General features: G+C 36.7%; 1 protein-coding gene across 1 annotated transcript in view; it reads left to right on the forward strand.

Moving 5' to 3' along the window:
• The first annotated feature begins 1106 nt into the window (after positions 1-1106).
• MARK1 (MAP/microtubule affinity-regulating kinase 1) overlaps positions 1107-20300 on the forward strand; it is a 32885-nt gene continuing 13691 nt past the window's right edge. The window contains exons 1-8 of the mRNA XM_009080518.1: positions 1107-1306; positions 1899-1952; positions 8753-8801; positions 9842-9907; positions 10896-10966; positions 11956-12012; positions 15863-16099; positions 16186-16305. Of these exons, the coding sequence (XP_009078766.1) occupies positions 8774-8801; positions 9842-9907; positions 10896-10966; positions 11956-12012; positions 15863-16099; positions 16186-16305 (579 nt within the window). The 5' untranslated portion in view covers positions 1107-1306; positions 1899-1952; positions 8753-8773. The remainder of the gene's footprint in view (positions 1307-1898; positions 1953-8752; positions 8802-9841; positions 9908-10895; positions 10967-11955; positions 12013-15862; positions 16100-16185; positions 16306-20300) is intronic.

Raw genomic sequence — 20300 nt, forward strand, 5'->3', positions numbered from 1 at the left:
CAGTGATCTGTACAAAGATACGCACTTTTTGATTTGAGCAGTCAGCAGTGGGAAAATATTAAGGTGTCTCTTGATTATTTTTTTTTTTTTGGTGCTTTATGCTTAGCAGGAACCGAGGGAGCTTGGGAGTAAGTCTTTCTGTTACAAAATCCAAAAACTGGTCTGGGAAGACATTGTTTCTACCTCCAGTGCCTTAAAAATCTGTAACTTAAAAGATTAGAAGCTAAATTTTACCTGTTACATTTATACCCATCTGCTACTGTTAGAAAGCATTGGAAATACTGAAATGCTTATCACCCTTTTGATATTTTTCAGTCCTTTGGTTTCTTCTTGGAACATTTCCAAGCCCCATCTGTATCTTGCCCCTTATGTGCTTGGAAGTTAAAGACTACAGAAGCACTGCAGATTTTAGTGACTAACATTTAATGTGGGATGATGTGTTGGCATGCATTAAAAATAACATCCTTTTAGTTCTTCAGACTTTTTGAGATTTCAGATATTTTTGTGAGGTATCATGGAGTTTTAAAGTATAGTTGCTCTTTTAAAATAAAGATATAGATTGTTACTCAAATGAGAGCAACTGTGGCTCGTAAAAAGATGCAAACATGTTTGAGGAGCAAAGCTTACTTGATGAAAAAATTTTTGTCATGTTACTTGAGTGAAGACAGTTAAGGAAAAAATAGAGTGAAATGTTGTTTCCAAATATGCCAAAGTACAAGTTTATTTTGTACTGTATATTTTTAAAGGACTAACTTTGGTTATGATTAGACAAGTTTATCTGCAACATAGTGGTGTACCGTGTAGTTTGGCATAGTTTCGTATTTAAAAGTCTGTAATGATTTGTAGATTACTGCTTACTTGTTTCTAGTTTTACCTTTGGAGCTGGTAAAATGTTTCTGCAGACTTTTTTTTTTCATGTGACATGCATCAAACTCTGCCCAAAGACAGCATGGTCTCCTTAGGCTACCATCCAAATTCATCAGTTGTATTGTAAAAGTAAATAAATGAGTCCTCTCTACCTTTTTATGCTTTTAGTCTATTCTGTTGTAACTGTCTAAATCCAAGTAGCTGAATTCTCTACTGCTTTTTATATGCTTTCCAGCATACCTCTGTGGATGGATACACTGAACCACACGCCCAGCCTGTCAAGTCAAGTAGCAGACAAAACATCCCCCGATGTAGAAACTCCATTACATCTACAAACGAAGAGCATCCTCACATTGGAAATTATCGCTTACTGAAAACAATAGGAAAAGGAAATTTTGCCAAAGTGAAACTGGCAAGACATGTGCTTACTGGAAGAGAGGTAAGCCTTTCAAAATAATAATTAAAAAAAAAAGCTGACAGACTGTTTTATATTCAGTTTGACCATCTTTATAAGTATTTCTTCTAGAGGCTGTTTCAAGATACAGAAGTAGTTAACTGAGATGCCCAAGTATTTTCCTAACCACTGGGTTTTAAACTGTAGCTTTTTGATGAAAAGGTCAAAAAGTTTGTTGTGCATCAAGGGGCATTTTGGGGTTGGGAGGGGGTGTGTTTATCCCAAGCATTTCCCAAACAGAATAGAAATTAATTGATAGGTAGATTTCCTTGATATTGATAATCTATTGATAGATAGATTGTGTTTGGAGGGCCTGGTTTTACTGTGGGTAGGATAACACTGTTCCGTCCAAACACTGACGGAAGTATAAAACTGATTACTTGGTGGCAAAGTTCTGAGCTCCTGCTGGTAGATCCTAAGAGGTTAGAGAATTTTGCTTGATGAAATGTATAGAAGTAGACATACAGGCATATCCTATTGGTGCATCTATGCTTTTTTGCTCACAGAGATACAATATATTTTTGTTCAAACACATTTCTGAGTTTTATAATCCACGACTGTTTTTTGTCCCCCTAAGGTTGCTGTGAAAATAATAGATAAAACCCAGCTAAATCCTACTAGTCTGCAAAAGGTAAGAATAGACCACAACATCGGAAATTCTACAAACATTTGAATTGTCATCTTCTATTTACTTGACAAAAAAATGTGGTCCTGTTATCTTGCTAAACAACATCTTTGTGTATGTGTGACCCTTGGGAAAGGGTGGTATCCTACTACCTTTTTTCTAATGTTCACGTGCAATGTCTGAGGGCAGTTACTCGATGTGGTTCGTGTCTAAGCATTGCTGCTTTGCTCTCCCTTTCTCCTCTGGCTTTGCTCTTTGCCCACAGTAAAATTGGTTTCTAATTAGATACGCAAGTAATTTGTCTACATAGTAAATCAACATGTAATGCTGTATTTTTCTTGCATTTTTCTCTGAGGTAGTAAATGCTTTATTGTGGACTTAAAATTTGAGTACTGATTTTTGTTGCTTCGATGGGATTTTTCTCCTTTTGTCTTTATATTCTCTCAATTTTAGTAAAATATTTGTTAAACTCAAGGGACCTTTGGCAATTACTTTTTGTGTATAGAATTGACAAAATGACTGAATATAATCAGAATAGTCTTGTGCGTTTATGCCTGTAGATAGAAATTCAGAAGTCCTTCATATTCATTGTGATAAGTGTTTTATCAGAACCCTAGGGGGTTTTTTGTTTGATTTGGTTTATTTACTATTTTTACTCCTGCATATGTTTGGTTTTGGCTGAAGCACAGAAATGTATTGTCCTACTGGAGGTTGCCCATTATGCAAATTTCTGGTATTTTTTGTTTACAAATACTAGACTGCAGCTGTCTGTAGCTGTAGAATGAGAGAAAGAGGCTAGAGCTTATTGCTCTTTATCTATGCCTGCCATTACATGTATTATTGTGTAACTTTGGTTATGGAGTGTTATAAACAGCTTCGCTTTAAATTCTTTTATTTCTTTTATACTTTATTTGCTTTAATTTCTCTTTTGTAGTACTTTTGAGTGTGTTTTGAGTGTGTTTCTTCGGGATTTTTTTTCATTCAACCTGCTATGCTGCTGTTATGTCCTATAACCTTGGCTAATATTTGAGCTAGTGAAGAGGGACCCACAGAGGCAGTATGTGACAGAGCATATTGTGGAAATCCTGTGCTGCTCACATAGCTTGTTTCCTACCTAGCTGGATATTCACACTTGAAGAGCTAGGTGAGTTTGTCTCATTGTTGAGCAATGAGGAGGTAAAAAATGTTAGAAACTTTCTGGAAAGCTAAGCAAGAAAAATTTCTGGGACAGTTGTTTTAATGTTAAATAAGTTTTGTTTCACACAAAAATATTCCATAATAGTTCAACAAGTCATTCCAAGTATAAATAAAACTTTTATAGCTTACAAAAGATGCTGTCACACTGCAGAAGTAGTACACAAAATACTTGTGCAATAGGCCATTGCTGTTGTTACTAGTTTTTGAGTGGGAAGCCGCTAACAAGAGAAAAAACAGTGTTAGGTATAGTTAGAAGCAGCTGAAAGAAGAGCTAAGAACAGGACTTCGAATTTAGGGATTTAACTACAGTTTCATTCTTTGGTACCTTCTAAAAATATTTATTGCATACATCATCTGCTTATACCAGAAAGTGGAATAATTTGTTGGTATGAAGTTTTCATTTGCAAAATATTGATCATGATTTTCAGAAAAAAATGATCTTTGCTTCAACTGTGACTGTGAGTGAGTGACTGAATATTGATACCCTGAAAGCTTTCAAGTAAGCTTTAGCACGGTTTTTGCACAGGCACTGAAGCAACTGTGAATAAAAAAGCAAATAAGAGTGACAGGGTGGTTCATCAGCATGCTTAGGATAACTCCTGTTAGTGTTTTAATTGGTCATTTGTGCATTGTAAATAAAACAACTTAAAAAATTCTTGACATTTTATGCAGTCAGTCATAGTTATTTTTCTTTCTGCACTGCATTATTACAGAATGTTTGTGATTCTTTATATTTTGTTTTGTATCACTGTAATGTGAATATTTATAATTTTGTCATCAGGGTTGTACTGTACTTAAGGGTGTTAAGTTAATCAGGGTCTTTTTTTGAGAGAGAGAGATAATGGGAAGCAGTGACAGTAGTGTTGTGTTAATAGGGATCTGACACTTTTTACAGAGGAACATTGGAGTATGTTACTGCCACAAAAATACCACTCCTGAGTTTGAACCTGTCTGAATTCACTTGGCTAAGAGGAGAGTCTCTAGAACTTCACAGCTGAGACATTGTATGCAGTTCAGCAAACCTTTTAGGTCTTCAATCAATGTTGATTATTATTAATCAAACAAGACAAATTTGTAGTGAGCATAGGGGTCATTCACAAAAACCATCCCCTTTCCATTCACTGAAGTATAAAGGATACCAAGTGCAAGTAGGTTTTACCACAGTACTTGCTACTGACCTAATTAAGTGAAATGAGTCATCACAACTTCGCATGCAGCCTTCTGTTTTGTAAACAGAAATATTTGAGCACATACTTCAGTTGCTGAAAGTGCCATACAAGCAGGGTCTGCAGTTAGTCATGGGTATAACAGCAAATAGTGTTTAGTTCCTTCTTAACTGCTTTCCAATGCTATTCATGCCACATAGTATGACAGGTACTTCAGACACATTTTAACTTGTCCTCTCCTAACATTTGATGGTTCAAGTAAGCTGACCTTGTGAATTTTTTAAGTTTGCTTTGTTGTCCATGCAATGGGATAATCTTACATTACATTTCTCATTTCAGGCCCTCTACCTCCTTAAATAGACAGTCAATGTTGAATTAAGGGCCCTGCCTTTTTAGTTTTCAGTTTGTTCACTGTATGCTTCCCATCTTACTCAGTGAGTACCTGTTTAGAAGACAGAGCTGAGTTTTTTGTTGACTTGCTATCTTGATAGTAACATATTGCACTGACTTAGCTTTTTCCACTGTCATTATTGTAATTTGTTCCCAAATGTAAGTATTTGAGTTTTGTCATAACTTGAATTTTTATCAAAATAGCTGTTCTATTTTCTGCGTGTCTGCTCCACTTAAAGTGCTGTCTTGTACTGGCTTCGGCAGGGATGTTTCTGAAACAGCATTCTGTTCTTCTGCAAACTGCTAGGAGAGCAAAAGGTGCCTTTTTTTTTTCTAAATAGGTTTAATTAGGAAATGATATTTCAGATTTTCCTCTTTATTCTTTAAACATATTTGAAGCGTTGAACTTAAGTTCTTTTTGTTGTTACAAAAAGCAGAACAAAAGTAAAGTAGTAGCAGATGACCTGGAGCAATTTCAATGTTACCTATTGAAATCTCTGCTTTTCTCGTAATATCCCTTCTCAGTAATGGTTTGGAAACTAGAGCTTTCAAGTATATCTTTCAAAGCCTTGGTTAATTGAAGATTTTCAGTTTGATTGTAGTGGCTTAAAATGGTGAATCTTAAACATAGGTGTCAATCTGACAGTCAGTAGAAGTGCTGTCAGTGGTGTGATAGAAGATCTTTGTGCTTCCTGCAGTCTGCGCCCTGAAAAATTCAACTGGAAATTCAGGAATCAGTTTCTCAAGTCTTGTGCCTTTTCCATAAGTACAAGTTTTAGGAACTGAGTGTGGTGCTAGCTGTCCTTTTGTGTAAGTGAAGCTATTGAGGCTACAGGCACTTTGCAACAAGGAGATGCTTGTTCAGTAGCTTTTTTTTTTTTCAGTAGTAGTGTTTTTTAAGAATGAAGAGTGGTCCTATAAATGTGTGCTAGGGTGGAGAGAGAGAAGTCAGGGAGCACTTAGACCTTCTGACAGAGCAGTACACTGCTGCTCAAGAAAATACAGGCATGTATGTGAATTGTGAAAATGCTAATTTTTTTTATCAGTAAAATGGATCATAATCCTGCAGGTTGCCTTGCTGTGAAAGGAGAACTAATAGTACTGTTCTGTCCAGACTTTATAAAATTAAACTTTGCTTTGTAGAAAATAACTGTGGTCTTTTTGCTTTAATACATCTGTGTTCAAAGGAAGAGATGCATCCTGGGTGCTATAGAGAGGTGTAGTGGCTATTGTTAAAGGTATCTGTTTGTAAATACGTATTTATTGACATAACAAGTGTTAATGGCCAGCATGCTTCTGCAAGGAAAAAGACAGGGTGAGGGGGAGGAGATTTATCCCAAAATAGTGCCTCATGGAATGCAGAGTTGCACTGTAAAATAATGTACCTCTAACACTTGAGTACTGTTAGTGCTTTTATTCAAGGGTTTTCCATTGGTCAGAGATTTTCTAGATTGTTTCTCTCTTGGGAGACAAAATTAGTGTGAACGTTGGCATTTTCTTAGTTTTTTAAGTGTGCATTTATACTGGGCGAAATAAAATCCTGAATATACACCAGGACTTCAAACAACAGTTCATTTGTCCAGTTTCCATCCCACTCCCCTTCTGCTGTTTTGAACACCTATATTGAAATAAGGTTCCCTGCTCTTTCTCCCCACTCTGCACTTGAGAGACACTCATTCATCCAGTTGGACCCTATGGGCCAGGAACCACACAAGGTGTAATGTGGCTTTGATTGTGATCTCCACACAGTGCTGTTCCATTATTTCATTTCTTTCAGCCTTTCAAACAATTTCTTTCTTCCCAGCTTGGTAAGTATCTGTTATACCGAGTGGCTTTAGCAAAGCTGCTTGACTTCATTATGTAGCAGTATTACAGAATATATATTATGTCCACCTCATTTACAAGATGCCTCTAGCTGAGTTACTTCAGAAACAGGTCTTGAAAATGTCGATTTCCAGGTAAACACTGCTGGAAACTTACCAGAAACTGGTAACAACCGGAAAACACAACCTCAGAGGAAGGTGAATCTCCCTGTGAAGAAGTCAGCCTTGTGTACTGTAGTTGCAGTAGTGGGCAGGCTTTTGGGAGAGTTTTATAGGGAGTACAACCAACTTAGGGTTTTTAATCTTTTCTCAGAGCAGGCCATTTAGTCAGCAGGTGTCTTGGTAGATTCCAAGTTTTCAGCTATTATTTCAATTCTTACTCTGCTGATTTCTCTTTTTTGTTGCTCTCGTAGGTTTATAGGGAGACTGACACCATCCTGCCTGTTAAATAAAATAGCCCATTCCATTCAGCTTCTGCTTGACGTGATTTGTGTGCCATGAGCATCACCTAAGATGTTAAGTTCAGCTGCTTCAAATACTTAAAAAAAAAAAAAAAAAGTTTAAAGAACATCTTCATATGATATTTTTTCTTGGCAATAACTGTCTTTAGCAAATATTCTTGTTTCCTCATAAAGCTAATTCTGGTGCATAATATTATATACCCATGTGTTACATTTTGGACACCACAAACTTCATACTGTTCCTGTTTTCTCAGAGAAATGCTTTTACAGTCTTTGCTTTCCTCTGAAATTGTTTTAATGGCAATCATAAGTGCATAGTAACTAGCCTGAAATACTTAAATAATTCAAGTGCAGTAAAGTAATAGTATTACTTGAGCTGTAATAATATTTTTTGATCAGACACTGAATTTCAGAAAGGTGTGTTGCTCTGGCGTCTTAGCCTATACAATAAATGCATAATTTTAGAAACATTATGCCTAATTTGCACAAATGGAGTGAGAGACCATTACTGTTGACTAAGCCAAAGTATTTTAATTTCCCTTGACTTGTAGCTGCAGCCATCTTAAAATAGAAACTGAAGTGCTACTCTTTGAGGAGGTGTTCAGTCTGTGGCTTGAATCATTGTAGCCTTTTGCAAAGGTTACATCTGAACCAAATTGGGACTAATTTTGAAAATGAAGGGGGAGATGTCTCCGAGGCACCAAACAAGCAAAGTTGCAACAACACACTTCTGCATTGAGACAATTTTCTCTATAAGGACTGTAGTGCTAAGATGTTTCCAAAACAGCTTAGCATTACGCTAAGCCAGTGAGCATTTCTTCCTTCATTTCAGTATCCTACTTTAGCCCAATAAGGGACTAAAGAGTGTGCAGTGCAGCAAATAGAGGTGACAATGGGCATGTGCTGTTTACTTGAAGTAAAACAGTGCGAGCTTGTTGGTATTGTAAGCCACAAGTATACAGCACCAAACCACATAGTCATTTTAGATTTCTTTAATTTGCCTTCTTTCCTTTGAGACCTCAGGTTAGTCTTGCTGCACCTCACACCAATAAACCCATGAATGGTAGTAATTTAAGAGCTGTGACCTCATGTTTCTGATTTAAAAATAAATCCACCATTGTCTAAAGAATAGATGCTTAGGTCTATAGGTTGCTCGAATTGTTTGTATTATATGACTCAGGATCATAAAGCACTCTTTCAGCAATTATAAATTTTTAGGCTTGCTGGGGGAGGGAATGCTGCTTGTGTCCCATTGTAAAATCTGGTAGTTGTGAGAAAAGTGAACTTGCCTGTTTCACCTCCATGGAGAGGCAGGACTGGAGGACATCAGGATTCCTGGTATCTAATTCCATTCGAATACCTGTGTTCGACTTTTCTATAGTCCTGCACCTTCTATTTGCACCTGTATGTATTCAGGGTAGTTAGCTGAGCTTGTCAGGCACCAAAGAAATAAGAACAAAGAGAAACAAAAACTTGTGTGAATAATGCATTGGTTTTGGTCAATGTGGAACTCCAGAAAGGGCTATAAAACTTACTGTGTCTGTATAAAGCTGAAAAATTAGTCCAGTTTTAATATTTGTACTGGTTATTTTGATATAATGCATAAGATGTAGATTGTTTTCTGGAGTTCACTGCACGATATTTATCTGTATTTTATAGGCCATTTTCTATGGCTTATGGTGCTCCTTTTTACCATCTAAAATTGCATCTCTTCTATAACCTTTCCCTAATAAACATGCTCTAAGAAAATTGTCTTGCTTCCTTGACAGTTGTTTCGAGAAGTACGAATAATGAAGATACTGAATCATCCCAATATTGGTAGGAGCCCTGCATTTCTGCAAACTTCTTTTTATCATACTGCTCATATTTTACTTTTTTGGCTTTGTGTACTGCTATTAAACTTTTATTTTTTATGTAATAGGACAGTAAGCATTCAGTAAATGCTTCATTGTCTCACCTCCTTTATTGACTCCGCTTGAAACAAGAGTGCTCCGGTCTGTCAAGGACTCTTAACTCCCCTCTTTCACTGAAATTACTCCTGGGGCCCAAAGCATGAGTTTCTTAGATGAGAGTAGCAAAACTCCATTAGTTCAGTCTAGGAAAGATGCCTGCTGACTGATATTTCCCAAAATTAGAATTACCAAGTATGTAATTTTCCCTTTCTGCTTTAGTTCTTTCACCTACCCCACAGCTTCAGGGCCCTACTTTGTGATGACAATTCTTCTGGCTGAGGAGGGCTGGACAGTCTTGTTCCAGAGACTGAATTGGCCAGAGGGCTTGTTGCATACAAGGTATGGATGAGGTGTACGAGTTATTACATGCTAGGCACTCCCTTCTCATCCCTTGAATTGTTTGTGGCTTTTTCAGCATTCATAGCTTCTGCTGTTTTTTGTTTTCTTGGGGGTGGTGGTGGTCGTGTATTTGTTTTAAATGAGTGGTTACTATTACAATCTGAGGAAAGTCAGACTTAACATTTCTGGTATCTGCTTGGTTTTTCATTGCTCAGAATCTCAGATTTCTGACTGGGAGCAGTTTGCTAGCAAAACAGGGGAGGTTTGTATGATCTTAAAGAAGTCTGTGTCAAATTAAACACTAATTTCAGCATGAAATCGTTTGTACAGTGTGTATAAACTTCTGAGAAAATTGTGGATTAATATGCTTTATCATCAACTGTGATTTAGAAATTAATTTTGCTTTTTCCCTCCCCAAAAGAACGTCTAACCTAAAGGACATCAAGTTTCTGTATGATTCGTGTTATCACTGGCTATAAATTATACTCATTCCATGAGTATAATTATTTGTTTGTACTGTGCTTTTACTGCCTGCTGAAATCTCTCTCTCATTCATTTTTCTTGCAGTAAAATTATTTGAAGTTATCGAAACTGAAAAGACATTGTATTTGGTAATGGAATATGCCAGTGGGGGTAAGTGGATTCTTAATTCTGCATTAAGGATAAACTGAAATGCCAGTTGCATGCCTAGAAATAATTTAAGGATTTAACAGTTAATGGGTTATTCCCCACAACAGTCCTAGCAAATCTCCCACGGCAGACTTTGTTGCTTGCATCATGTTCTCTAAAGCAACCTCTTAGGTTTGTGCTTAAGGGTAGTTCCCATTCTGAGGTTTCTGCTGGAGGAGTGTCAGGAGATAATCTGGTGCTGATTCTGGCAATAACTTGTCTTGGGTTTTATATGCTATATTTAGGCAAGTACTAGTGCCTTGTTTTATCTTGAAAGTGTGTGCCAAGGCATATGGAGAGGCAGATGCAAGGATGGGAATAAGGAACATGGAAAAGGGGACCAGCAGGATCATAGAGTGAGAGGGATAGTAGGTGCCTGCTTGAGAAACTGCTTAGCATCCAAATGGAAAATGTTCAATCGTGGGAAGGGAATCCAGCACAGGGCTAGTGACCAAGCAGGGAAGGCTGCTGTCAGACAGTGCAAAGATGAGGATGTGAATGGCATTTGAGCAGCTTTATTAGAGAACAAGAAGGAAAAAACAGAATACAGGTAATGTTTTAAGTGAAGCTGCTAGATAACAGGAAAAACAAATCTGGTACATAGGAAGGGTACATAGGAAGTTGCTTGTTTCCCAATGTGTCTTATACACAATGTGAATATTTATTTTTTTTTCATTTGTTTCACTGTGATTTTTGAGCTACATTTATTTTAAAAATTGGAGAAACCTTAGTTGGAAGGGTTCCATTTTTATACTTCATGACTATTAAGTGTCTGAAAAATGAAAGTCAAAGCAAACAGTAAAAAGGAATTTTTCTTGGCTGCTTCTATTTCCTTTCCCTTCAAGAAGGGAGGGAACTCAGGGGGTGGGGAAGGTGTTTTCAAGCATGATTTGATGGTGCATGACAGTTGAAAATAAAAAAAGTACTGATGTTTTGTCCTTGTCACGCTCAGGAGAAGTATTTGACTACCTAGTTGCACATGGAAGAATGAAAGAGAAAGAGGCTCGTTCAAAATTCAGGCAGGTATGAAATTAACGTTCCCTTTTCCTTTTGTTTCTATTTATGGTGTTTTCACATAGACATGAATGTGAGCATACTTCTTTTACTTTAAAAGATATTCATTGTTTTGATAATGTTTATTAAAGCTGGAGTGAAAAAAAATCCCTGAAGAGAAAAATATCTGCTTCCTACATACTGTCTAAAAATAGTAAGACTGTTTTACATTCTCTTTTAGTGAGTGTTCCTAAGAGTCAGTTTTTTAAATTGTGACTCAAGGTTTAAATCCTTTTATGAATATTTTAGAATTGAACAGATGTTCTATCTAGAGATGTCGATATGATGATATACGTTGCTGTGTCATGTCACAGTGTTTTATATGAAGGCTTTTATATTCTTATTATGTACTTTTTCATCTTAATCCTCTTCTTACTCTGGTTTTAGTAATTATTTTGGAAAAGCTTTAATTAGATAAATATACCAAGTTTAGTATTTTTCAGAATTAAATTATATAATTACTATGTAAAAAAACTACTCCTAACCTGCTGTTTCAGGCTTGTTTTTGTTATAAATGTATGTATATATCTATGTATATGTGTGTGTGAAAGAAATATATTAAAATGTTGAATGAATTGTTCTGTTCGTGATGAATTGAAGAGATACGCTGCAAATATTTTAGAAGATAAAATCTAAGATGATGGGCTGAAGGGTGGATTAATTTCCTTTTAATAGTTCTTGCTGTTGGGTAATTTGTATCTAAAATACATGTTTCTCCTATTGTGTTGAGGTGTAAGTATTAAACATTTTTTTCATGAGCTGCTTTTAGGGGCTTTTTCATGTTAGTATTTGAGCTTTAATGAAAGAAACTTAAACTAGTATTTTCTAAAATCAAAGCCTTATTTATTAATTTCTCATGTTCTAATGAATCATGTCAGGAATCAAAATTACTAAATTATATGCACAAACTTACCCTGAGGTTGAAATAAAATATTTCACTGATAATCTTGGTGTTTCAGATTGTATCTGCTGTACAGTACTGTCATCAAAAATGCATAGTTCATCGTGATCTTAAGGTAGGCTGTTACTGATTTTTCTTTTTGCTGCCTGACAGTATAGACTTGATTTCATTCTTTATATTTGTCTCTGAATGCCTCAAGCATGTGAATGAGGGAACTGTCACTTGGATTTTATTCTCAGTTTTCTGAAGCACAGAAATAATGTAGCTTGCCTGTTGGAACAGGGGTGAGACAAGAATAGAACATGTGGTACTTTCATTCCAGTTTTGGCTTTAAGATAAAAACATGCTCTCCACCGAACTGTAGCAGATACCTACACAGTGAAGCTGCAGAAGTTTAATTGATACCAGTCTGCACTACATAATAAAAATATTGTCCATTAAAGTATATTGCAAAGATATATAAAATGATCTTTTCTTGGTGATTTACAAGAAATACATTAGGTTTTTAATCTATTTGAACTTCTGGTTTATACTCTAGTGTTGAATTTGGGCAGAAAAATAAATCGACAGTAAACAGAATTAGTTGAACTTTGTTGCGGTTTTTTTGATGCTTTTTAGTAATCTATCAGTAAAAACAACCAGACCATATTAAGAGTTCAGCAATTTGCAGGTACAACCTAAGCCTTCAGTCTGAAGTTGTCTTCATGCCAAGTTTAGATATCATGGGACTTGGACGCAAGGTCTTTGCCAGCTTAAAAGCTGTCTTGTGCTCTTGCTTTGATGTCTTTGTACGTTTACAAAGGAACTGCTGGTGAAGGTTCTTTTTTACTAATGTATCTACTTGTGAAAAGCTGAGGTTGAATAATTTCTAAGACTGTTTTTTCACCAGTATCTTTTGTCTTAACTGTATTATAATACACTGCAGCATTTTCTCAACCTTGTTCTTACAAATCTGTTTCCTAATACCTGTCAGTCTGCCAGCCCTTGTATGTGCATATGATGCTGGATAAGCATCCTGTTCTGCTGAGTCCTTCCTACCCAAGGACTGTTATCATCTGATGGTGGAGGTGCCTGACCAGCACTCTACAGTCAGAATGCAAGGAAGGAAAGGGCTGGATCTTACTGAAATCTTGATTTAAACAAATTCCCCCATATCTTGCGTGATAGCTTGGAGCCTGTGAATTTGCTGTCAAACCCCCTGGAGCTTATTGCAGCCACTGTTATTGAGATTTCCTGCAGGTTGCTTATCTGGCACTAGCTTGTTCAGCCAGTGAGTCTTACTGCTTTAACCTCTGCAGTTACTCAGCATCCTGCATCTTGCTCTTTCTCCCCGAGTCCATTGCAGTCTCCACTGCTCATTCATTTGTTAGTTCCATAGCACACACACAGCTCACTGCATTGCTTGAGGCCTTATCCAAAACCGTTTTGTAGAATTCACAGAGGAATTACCTGCCACAGGTAAGTCTACCACTGATCTCCTTCCTATTTGAAAGGCAGGCAGGCTCCAAGATTACGTTTCTATATGATATTGTCTCTCTCTCTCTCCTCTTGTCTGGAGTTATGCTAGATTCGTTTGGAAAGTTCAGACTTAGGTGTGATTGAAAGACAGTCAGCTTAGCTGATAAAAACACATTTGCCAAAAAAAAAAAAAAAGGGCTAATGTATGGCTTTGAGTAGGTGTTCTTGCTTCTTCTTTCCAAGTATTATGTCATCTGTCTCCTTTAAAACTCTTCTCATGGAGCTGCAGGGAAGGAAAAAGCAGCTTTAAGGTTGTCTGCATTTGCATCTGTTTATGTGGACTCTCCATGGTATCAGCAGGTTGAGCAATTGACACTGCAGCACCACAAAGCATAAGTCTTGCACCACTTTGGATATTTTTTATAAGACTTTTTGGCTTTAATAACAGCATGAACTCTATCAAATGTAAGTTACTTCAGACTGAACTGGGAAGATGGTTAACAAAACGTTTGCCCAGGCTACTCTGACAGAAGAGGAGGGACTGTAAGGCTCATGGGTACTTAAACTGTCTCCTTTTAACTTTCTGTGATTATAAACAGCTTGCATAGAAAGGGCTATAACTAATTCCAACTTTGCTCATCCTGCAATGCCCAAAACTTATCTTACCTTTTCAGTTCATACATTTTGCACTGAACATGTAACGAGAGAGCACAGTCTTTCTATTTGGTGTATTACATGTAACCAGCAAGAGCACAGTCTTTCTATTTGGTGTATTAAAAAAAGGGTTTTGGTATTTTTGTTTGAAGTAAGGAACCTATAAGCATGGGGTACTTGGGTAGCAGAGTACTGTTGAACTAGGAGGACTATTGTAATCGCAGACCAGCTGCACTGACAGTGCTGTTTTCACCACAAGGAAAATAAAGTCTTTGTGCAGTAATGTAGCAGCAAGAGCACAGTCTTTCTATTTGGTGTATTAAAAAAAGGGTTTTGGTATTTTTGTTTGAAGTAAGGAACCTATAAGCATGGGGTACTTGGGTAGCAGAGTACTGTTGAACTAGGAGGACTATTGTAATCGCAGACCAGCTGCACTGACAGTGCTGTTTTCACCACAAGGAAAATAAAGTCTTTGTGCAGTAATGTAGAAGGCTGTCAAATCTGGAAAGTAGCTCTGTGAGTGTGTCTGCAGGCACATCAGCTGAAACCAGCTGAGATCACAGGTCATGAAACGGGAAAAGAAAATATTTTCCAGGATAGTTTGTAAAAATGGGCTGTATTTTACTCTTGATAAAGGCTAAATTCTGTTGCGCAACTATTGGCTTGATATACTGGTAGTTGTCTCCTGTTCTATTCATTGAGTGTGATTATTAAAAATAAATCCAAACAAAATCACATTTACCCTTTTAATCAAAGCAACTAACAAACAGATTGCTGCTTCTGTCATTCTCAACTAGGACATTTTTATATGTTTTATTCTGAGTGCAGCATCTGATGAGAGATGTCTGTCTGCTATAAAACTGATGTTTGGCAATTAGGTGAACCCTCTGCTCTGGCTAATGTCTGTCCTCCTGTTGGAAAAGGATTCCTGCACTGCTCAGTGCTGCTCCTGCGTTGCTGATATGCAAATCATGAGCCAGGACCTAGTGAGATGAATGAACATTGCCCAGTCCTGTGCACTCCTTGCACAAGTTCCTTGCATTTTGAGAAATGCACTTTTTAATTTTTTTATTTATTATTTATTAGTATTTCTGCAACTTCACTCTTCTAATCTTCTGACCTACCTGTGATACTAAACGTAAGCTACTGTTCAGTGCCTCCCCAGGTACCTGTATACTTGCATCTATGCATATGTGATGTATTGCATTCACATGATTGCTGCACAGGCATTAGTACTCTTGGATATATGGATTACATATGTTACCTATGAAAAAAATGAAATACTTGAGTGTTACCACCTTGGTGGTGTTATTGCTGAAGCAAACACTGGTAATAAAGGGGAGAGTATTTTTGGTACAGAATGCTAAGATACAGCATGTAGCTTGAAGTTTTTAATCCTGTAAGAGGAAGGTATCTTTCTGTAAAGCCACAAATCCCTTCTAACATTTACCCCACCAAAGTGGTAGATAATGTCTGGGATTAGATTTACTCTCCTTGACATCGCAAGTTGGCATGGACCTGTCAAAAGCTGAAAATGTTAGTCTAAGATGTCTAGATACTTGATTCTAAAGCTGAACTAAATTGTTTCTTTTGGAAATGAAATCTTCATAATTGATTCACTAGCTGACTTTTAGCTGCGTTTAACAGTTATATTTTCTTGTGTAAACATAGTCAATTCTACAGTCCTTGTAATGTATTTGAGGGGATTATTTTCTTTTGTTCTGCAAGAAAGATAAGGTTGGTGAACCATTTTAGAAATACTTTTGTATTTACTGATAAGTGAATCACTGTACTATATTGATCTTATTCTGATACATAAATTGTCCTTTTTCCTCTTCTATTTTTTCTCTTAGGCAGAAAACCTTCTGCTTGATGCAGACATGAACATTAAAATTGCAGACTTTGGTTTTAGTAATGAATTTACAGTTGGTAATAAACTGGACACGTTTTGTGGCAGTCCACCTTATGCCGCTCCTGAACTTTTTCAAGGAAAGAAATATGATGGTCCTGAAGTGGATGTGTGGAGCCTCGGGGTAATTTTGTATACACTAGTAAGCGGATCGTTGCCATTTGATGGTCAGAATCTTAAGGTACAGTTGCAACATGAAAGCTTGACTTTTACTGTCTTTAAATCTGTGTCATTAGTAGGCTCACTTCTAAAACCTCTGTTTTAAAGGAACTGAGGGAGCGAGTACTGAGGGGGAAATACCGCATTCCGTTCTATATGTCCACAGACTGTGAAAATCTTCTCAAAAAGCTACTAGTACTGAATCCAATAAAACGAGGCAGCTTGGAAGTAAGTCATTTCATCTTGTTAAAAAAAATAGGAGGTTCAGATTAAGAGAGTAAAACGCAATAATTTCTTAAGATTTACTTATTTTCCACAATAGGTACTTTCTTCCTGTTTTTAGGGCCCAAAAGTCTTGTTAAAAAAAGCCTAAAAAATAGATGAGGAAATGTCCCAGAAACTGCAGCTGGAAAATAGAAAGTGTTAATGAATCAAAGTGTAACCTTAATTGCAGCTGACTAATTACTATCATTTAAGAGCATTTCAAAGTGCAAACTGTTCCCACTTGTTTCAGTCAGATAATGGACCTAGTTCAAAATTTGTGGAAAGCAGGACAAGGTCGTAAATATTTTCATGGAGTTTTTCAGATAAACAGGACCAGCAGCAGGCAGTAGCATAAGATTTTTTGACTTAGCATTTTCAGCATGACTTTTTAAAAAGGATAGGGACAAGAATAACTGATGAGAAACTGTGTGGTCTTTGTTTTAGTGACACAATACATGTAAGCACTAAAAACGCTTTGAATTATTAGCTAATAATTGCTAGTTATTTCTGTTCAGTTCTTTCTTTTCCCCCTTCTGGTAGCTTTATTTCTGAATAGCTGAAAAATTAATATATATATAATAATGTGTCCTTCAGTAAAATCTGTTTTGAGGATTTCTACTGAGTTATAACTTTTGTTATTGTTGTTAGTAAATTAGGATTCCTTTTCATGAGATGCAGAGAATATCTGTGCATAGCTTGTAAGGTGTCTAAATGATTCAGTGTTTTTTAAGGGGCTGTTCAAGATTGCTGTATTGGCATGTACTTATTAGATAACTCTGGAGCTGATATTTAACAGATATTTAGTGTAGAGTTCACTCTAAAAGCTGCTCTGTTCTGTTTTGTGAATTCTTTAACAAGGAGAGATTTTTTTGAAGTAACATCTACTTACCATAGTGATGAAAGTAGAGCAGAAAATAAAGACTGCTTTAAAAATAATATTTGCATGAGTAAATCACCGGTGACTTTTGTTTCATATTTCTAGACACACTCATGCAGCAGTGGATGGTGTTCCAGAGAATAAGTCCCATTTAAGCAGCTTTTTATTTGAGGTGGCATGACTTATGCTTCCTGGCATGGATGCTATCTGTGCAAGGAAGCATGCATTCACTGAGCTCTGTCTGCATGCAACTCATTTCAGGCTGATGCTGGTTTATGACTTCTTATAAATAGTTTTAACTTGAACAAAATCTGTGCTGAAGAGAATAGTGAATGATGGCTTCTACATTACTGTTTCTCATTAATTGTGTTGTATTATTACTGTCTAGAGGACATAAAGATAAGAATGTAGTTACTTGGAAGATCATTGTTTTCCTCTGTCATGTTTAAGTTTTAGAAAAATAGATTTATTTTTTTAATTGCATTTTTTTTCCTCTGGATTTTCAGCAGTTTCTCTTCAGATCTAATTTCACTCTCGTTCTAGATACTGTAGTGTTAGCTCCTGTCCCTGGAGGGAGGTGTTGAATAGCAGACTTGCTGAAGCAGCAAGGTTGTCAAATTGTGTGGAAGAGAGCAAATAAATGTTACGTGCGACGGAGGGTCTTGAGCCAGTACCAAAATACTGGTAACGGGCATTGATCAGTATGCTGCTCTGAGGGACGGAGAGAGACAGACAGACAGACAAACATCCCAACATTTTTTAAAATGAATGTTCCTGAAATAATGTTTGTTGAATTAGAAAGCACAGTATGTAGTTGGGAAAGAAATTGCTGTTTCTTCTGCTTAAGCACTTCTAAAAATATGTGTTTAGAATGAACATATATATTTCCTAGAAGTTTCTAAAAGTAGAAAGACAGTGTCATCTTAGTTAGGGAGTATTTTTTTTTGCTTTGTCTTTTGATTATTTGCTCAGTCCAGGCCATACAGCTGCTCAGTTCCCATGCGTGTTTTTCACAGACCATCCAATAAAGTTGTTTGCCAGTGACAGTAGCATCAAAGCTGAGATTCACACAGGATCAGCACCTTATGGGTAGTGTTTAGCACTTATCCTTTGGTGAGGACCAGGCAAATCTTTATTGAAATGATTCATCTAGTCTTATGGTTGCAGCAGAGAGAAAACATTACAGCAACATTCTCTTGCTTCTATAAAACAGTAAATCTTCCCAGAAAGAGATGGGAAAATGCATTGTCATAAAATATGTGGATCTCTCTTAACTGTGATGATTTCAACAAATTCCTCCTGCACCTCTCTCTCCCAGTCTTCAATTCATTCACATAGTATTGCTTTGAAATTCATACAGAGCGTGTTTATGCTTACAGAGTGCAATAAAGCAAATAATTTTGAGACAAGACAGGTCTTGAGCCAGACCATATTTTTATTAGATAGTTTTCCTGAAAATTGAGGGAATCCTCATCAGTAATATCTAGCTGGTTGAAATCTAGTTTGGTTTGATCTTAAAGAAGTACAGTTTGGGTGAGATTTCTAAATACCCTGACCAAGGCTGCTGCTCTCTTAATCAGCTGACGAAGCCCAGCTGAACTTACACAAATGTAATATTGATCCTGAAATTGGATTGTTTGTGTCGCTTCAAAATGCTTGATTGCAAGAGCCTGTTTAAGAGTTGTACAATAACTCAGTGTGCCTCTGAGATCATGTGTTTAAGAGACAGAAGCTAGCAAAAATTAAGATCTTTAACAGATGGAAACATAGAGCAGATTACATTGAACTCTACAGATCCATCTACTGAAGAGACATGAAAAACTAAGTGGAAATTGTTGGGTTTTTCTGTAATTCAAGAAGGATCAAGAAAGGGAGGTAGGATTTGAACGGTGATTCCTGTCATCCAAACACTTCATCATGTTTCAACTTTAGATTTATTCAACAGTATCTTTAAAAAATTGTGATTTCAGATACTGCATAGTACTCTTTGGGGAGTTACTGCAAGGCTACTAATACATAAGCCAAGTATATTGTCCAATAGACTCATGCACTGTGTGTCAGAAATGCAATATAGCAATATGTGTTCAGAATTCTTTTCCCTTTTATCCCCCTCAAAAGCCAAAATATCAATTCCATGGTAGAACAAATCTTAAAGCCTTATTTTCAGCAAAACATTAACTGGCCCAAGTACAAAGTTCTGTATTTTTCCTGTAAGGATGCAGTCTGTAATTTGGCAGCAGCACTACATACAAAGAATTTTGTTATATCAGTGGAAAATTGAGCCTTCAGCTCTTTGTGAGAAATAATTTAATTCAGTGTTTGCAAGGCATATTTGGAGTCTGTGGGGAAACTTGACTTGCTGGCACCTGTTTCACTTCTGTCCATCTAGTGAGCAATAAAAAGGCATGTCCCTAAAGAGGCATGTATGCCTGTTGCTGTAGCAGGGAAGATGGTTTTAGCTGTTTTAAAGATTAATATGCTCTTAAGGAGAAATTCTGATGGTTAAGGATTCCAGCTGATCAGTCCTGAAAGTGTATAAAATATCCAGGCTACAACAGAAGGAAAGTTTCCAAAGAACGCAGGAGAAATTTTCCCCAGTAAATAACTACATGACATAGAGAGAGTTAAGAGGCATTTCTCCCTCCAGCCAAATTGTGAACATATTTAGGTCAAGTGCAATGAGAAGATCCATAGGAAAAAATGACCAGCTGACATCACAATCTTGAAATTAATGACTGTAGGAAGCATCAGCATGCTCCTAAAATATTCCTTAGTTTATAAACACTTCCTTTGCTATTATTTAGAGGAGTTACTTATTGTCATAGAGTTGGTACTGTAGTAGCATCTATGAATCTTAATCAAGATTAGTTCACAAGTGTCAGGCACTTGGCAAGATAAGATAGAGATGTTGGAAGTAAAGGGTACAAAATGACAGATTCTAGTGTTGAAACTGCAGGTTTTTTCTGAGTAGTTCTGGTATTTTTGGGGAGGGGGTTGTATTGTAAAGGGTAAATAGTAGGGGGAATGAACTCATGGAAACAAAAGGATGTGAAAGATAAAAGAAAAAGATGTGAGGGAAAGA

This window comes from Acanthisitta chloris, unplaced genomic scaffold (genome assembly GCF_000695815.1).
Source record: "Acanthisitta chloris isolate BGI_N310 unplaced genomic scaffold, ASM69581v1 scaffold218, whole genome shotgun sequence".
NCBI lineage: Eukaryota > Metazoa > Chordata > Aves > Passeriformes > Acanthisittidae > Acanthisitta > Acanthisitta chloris.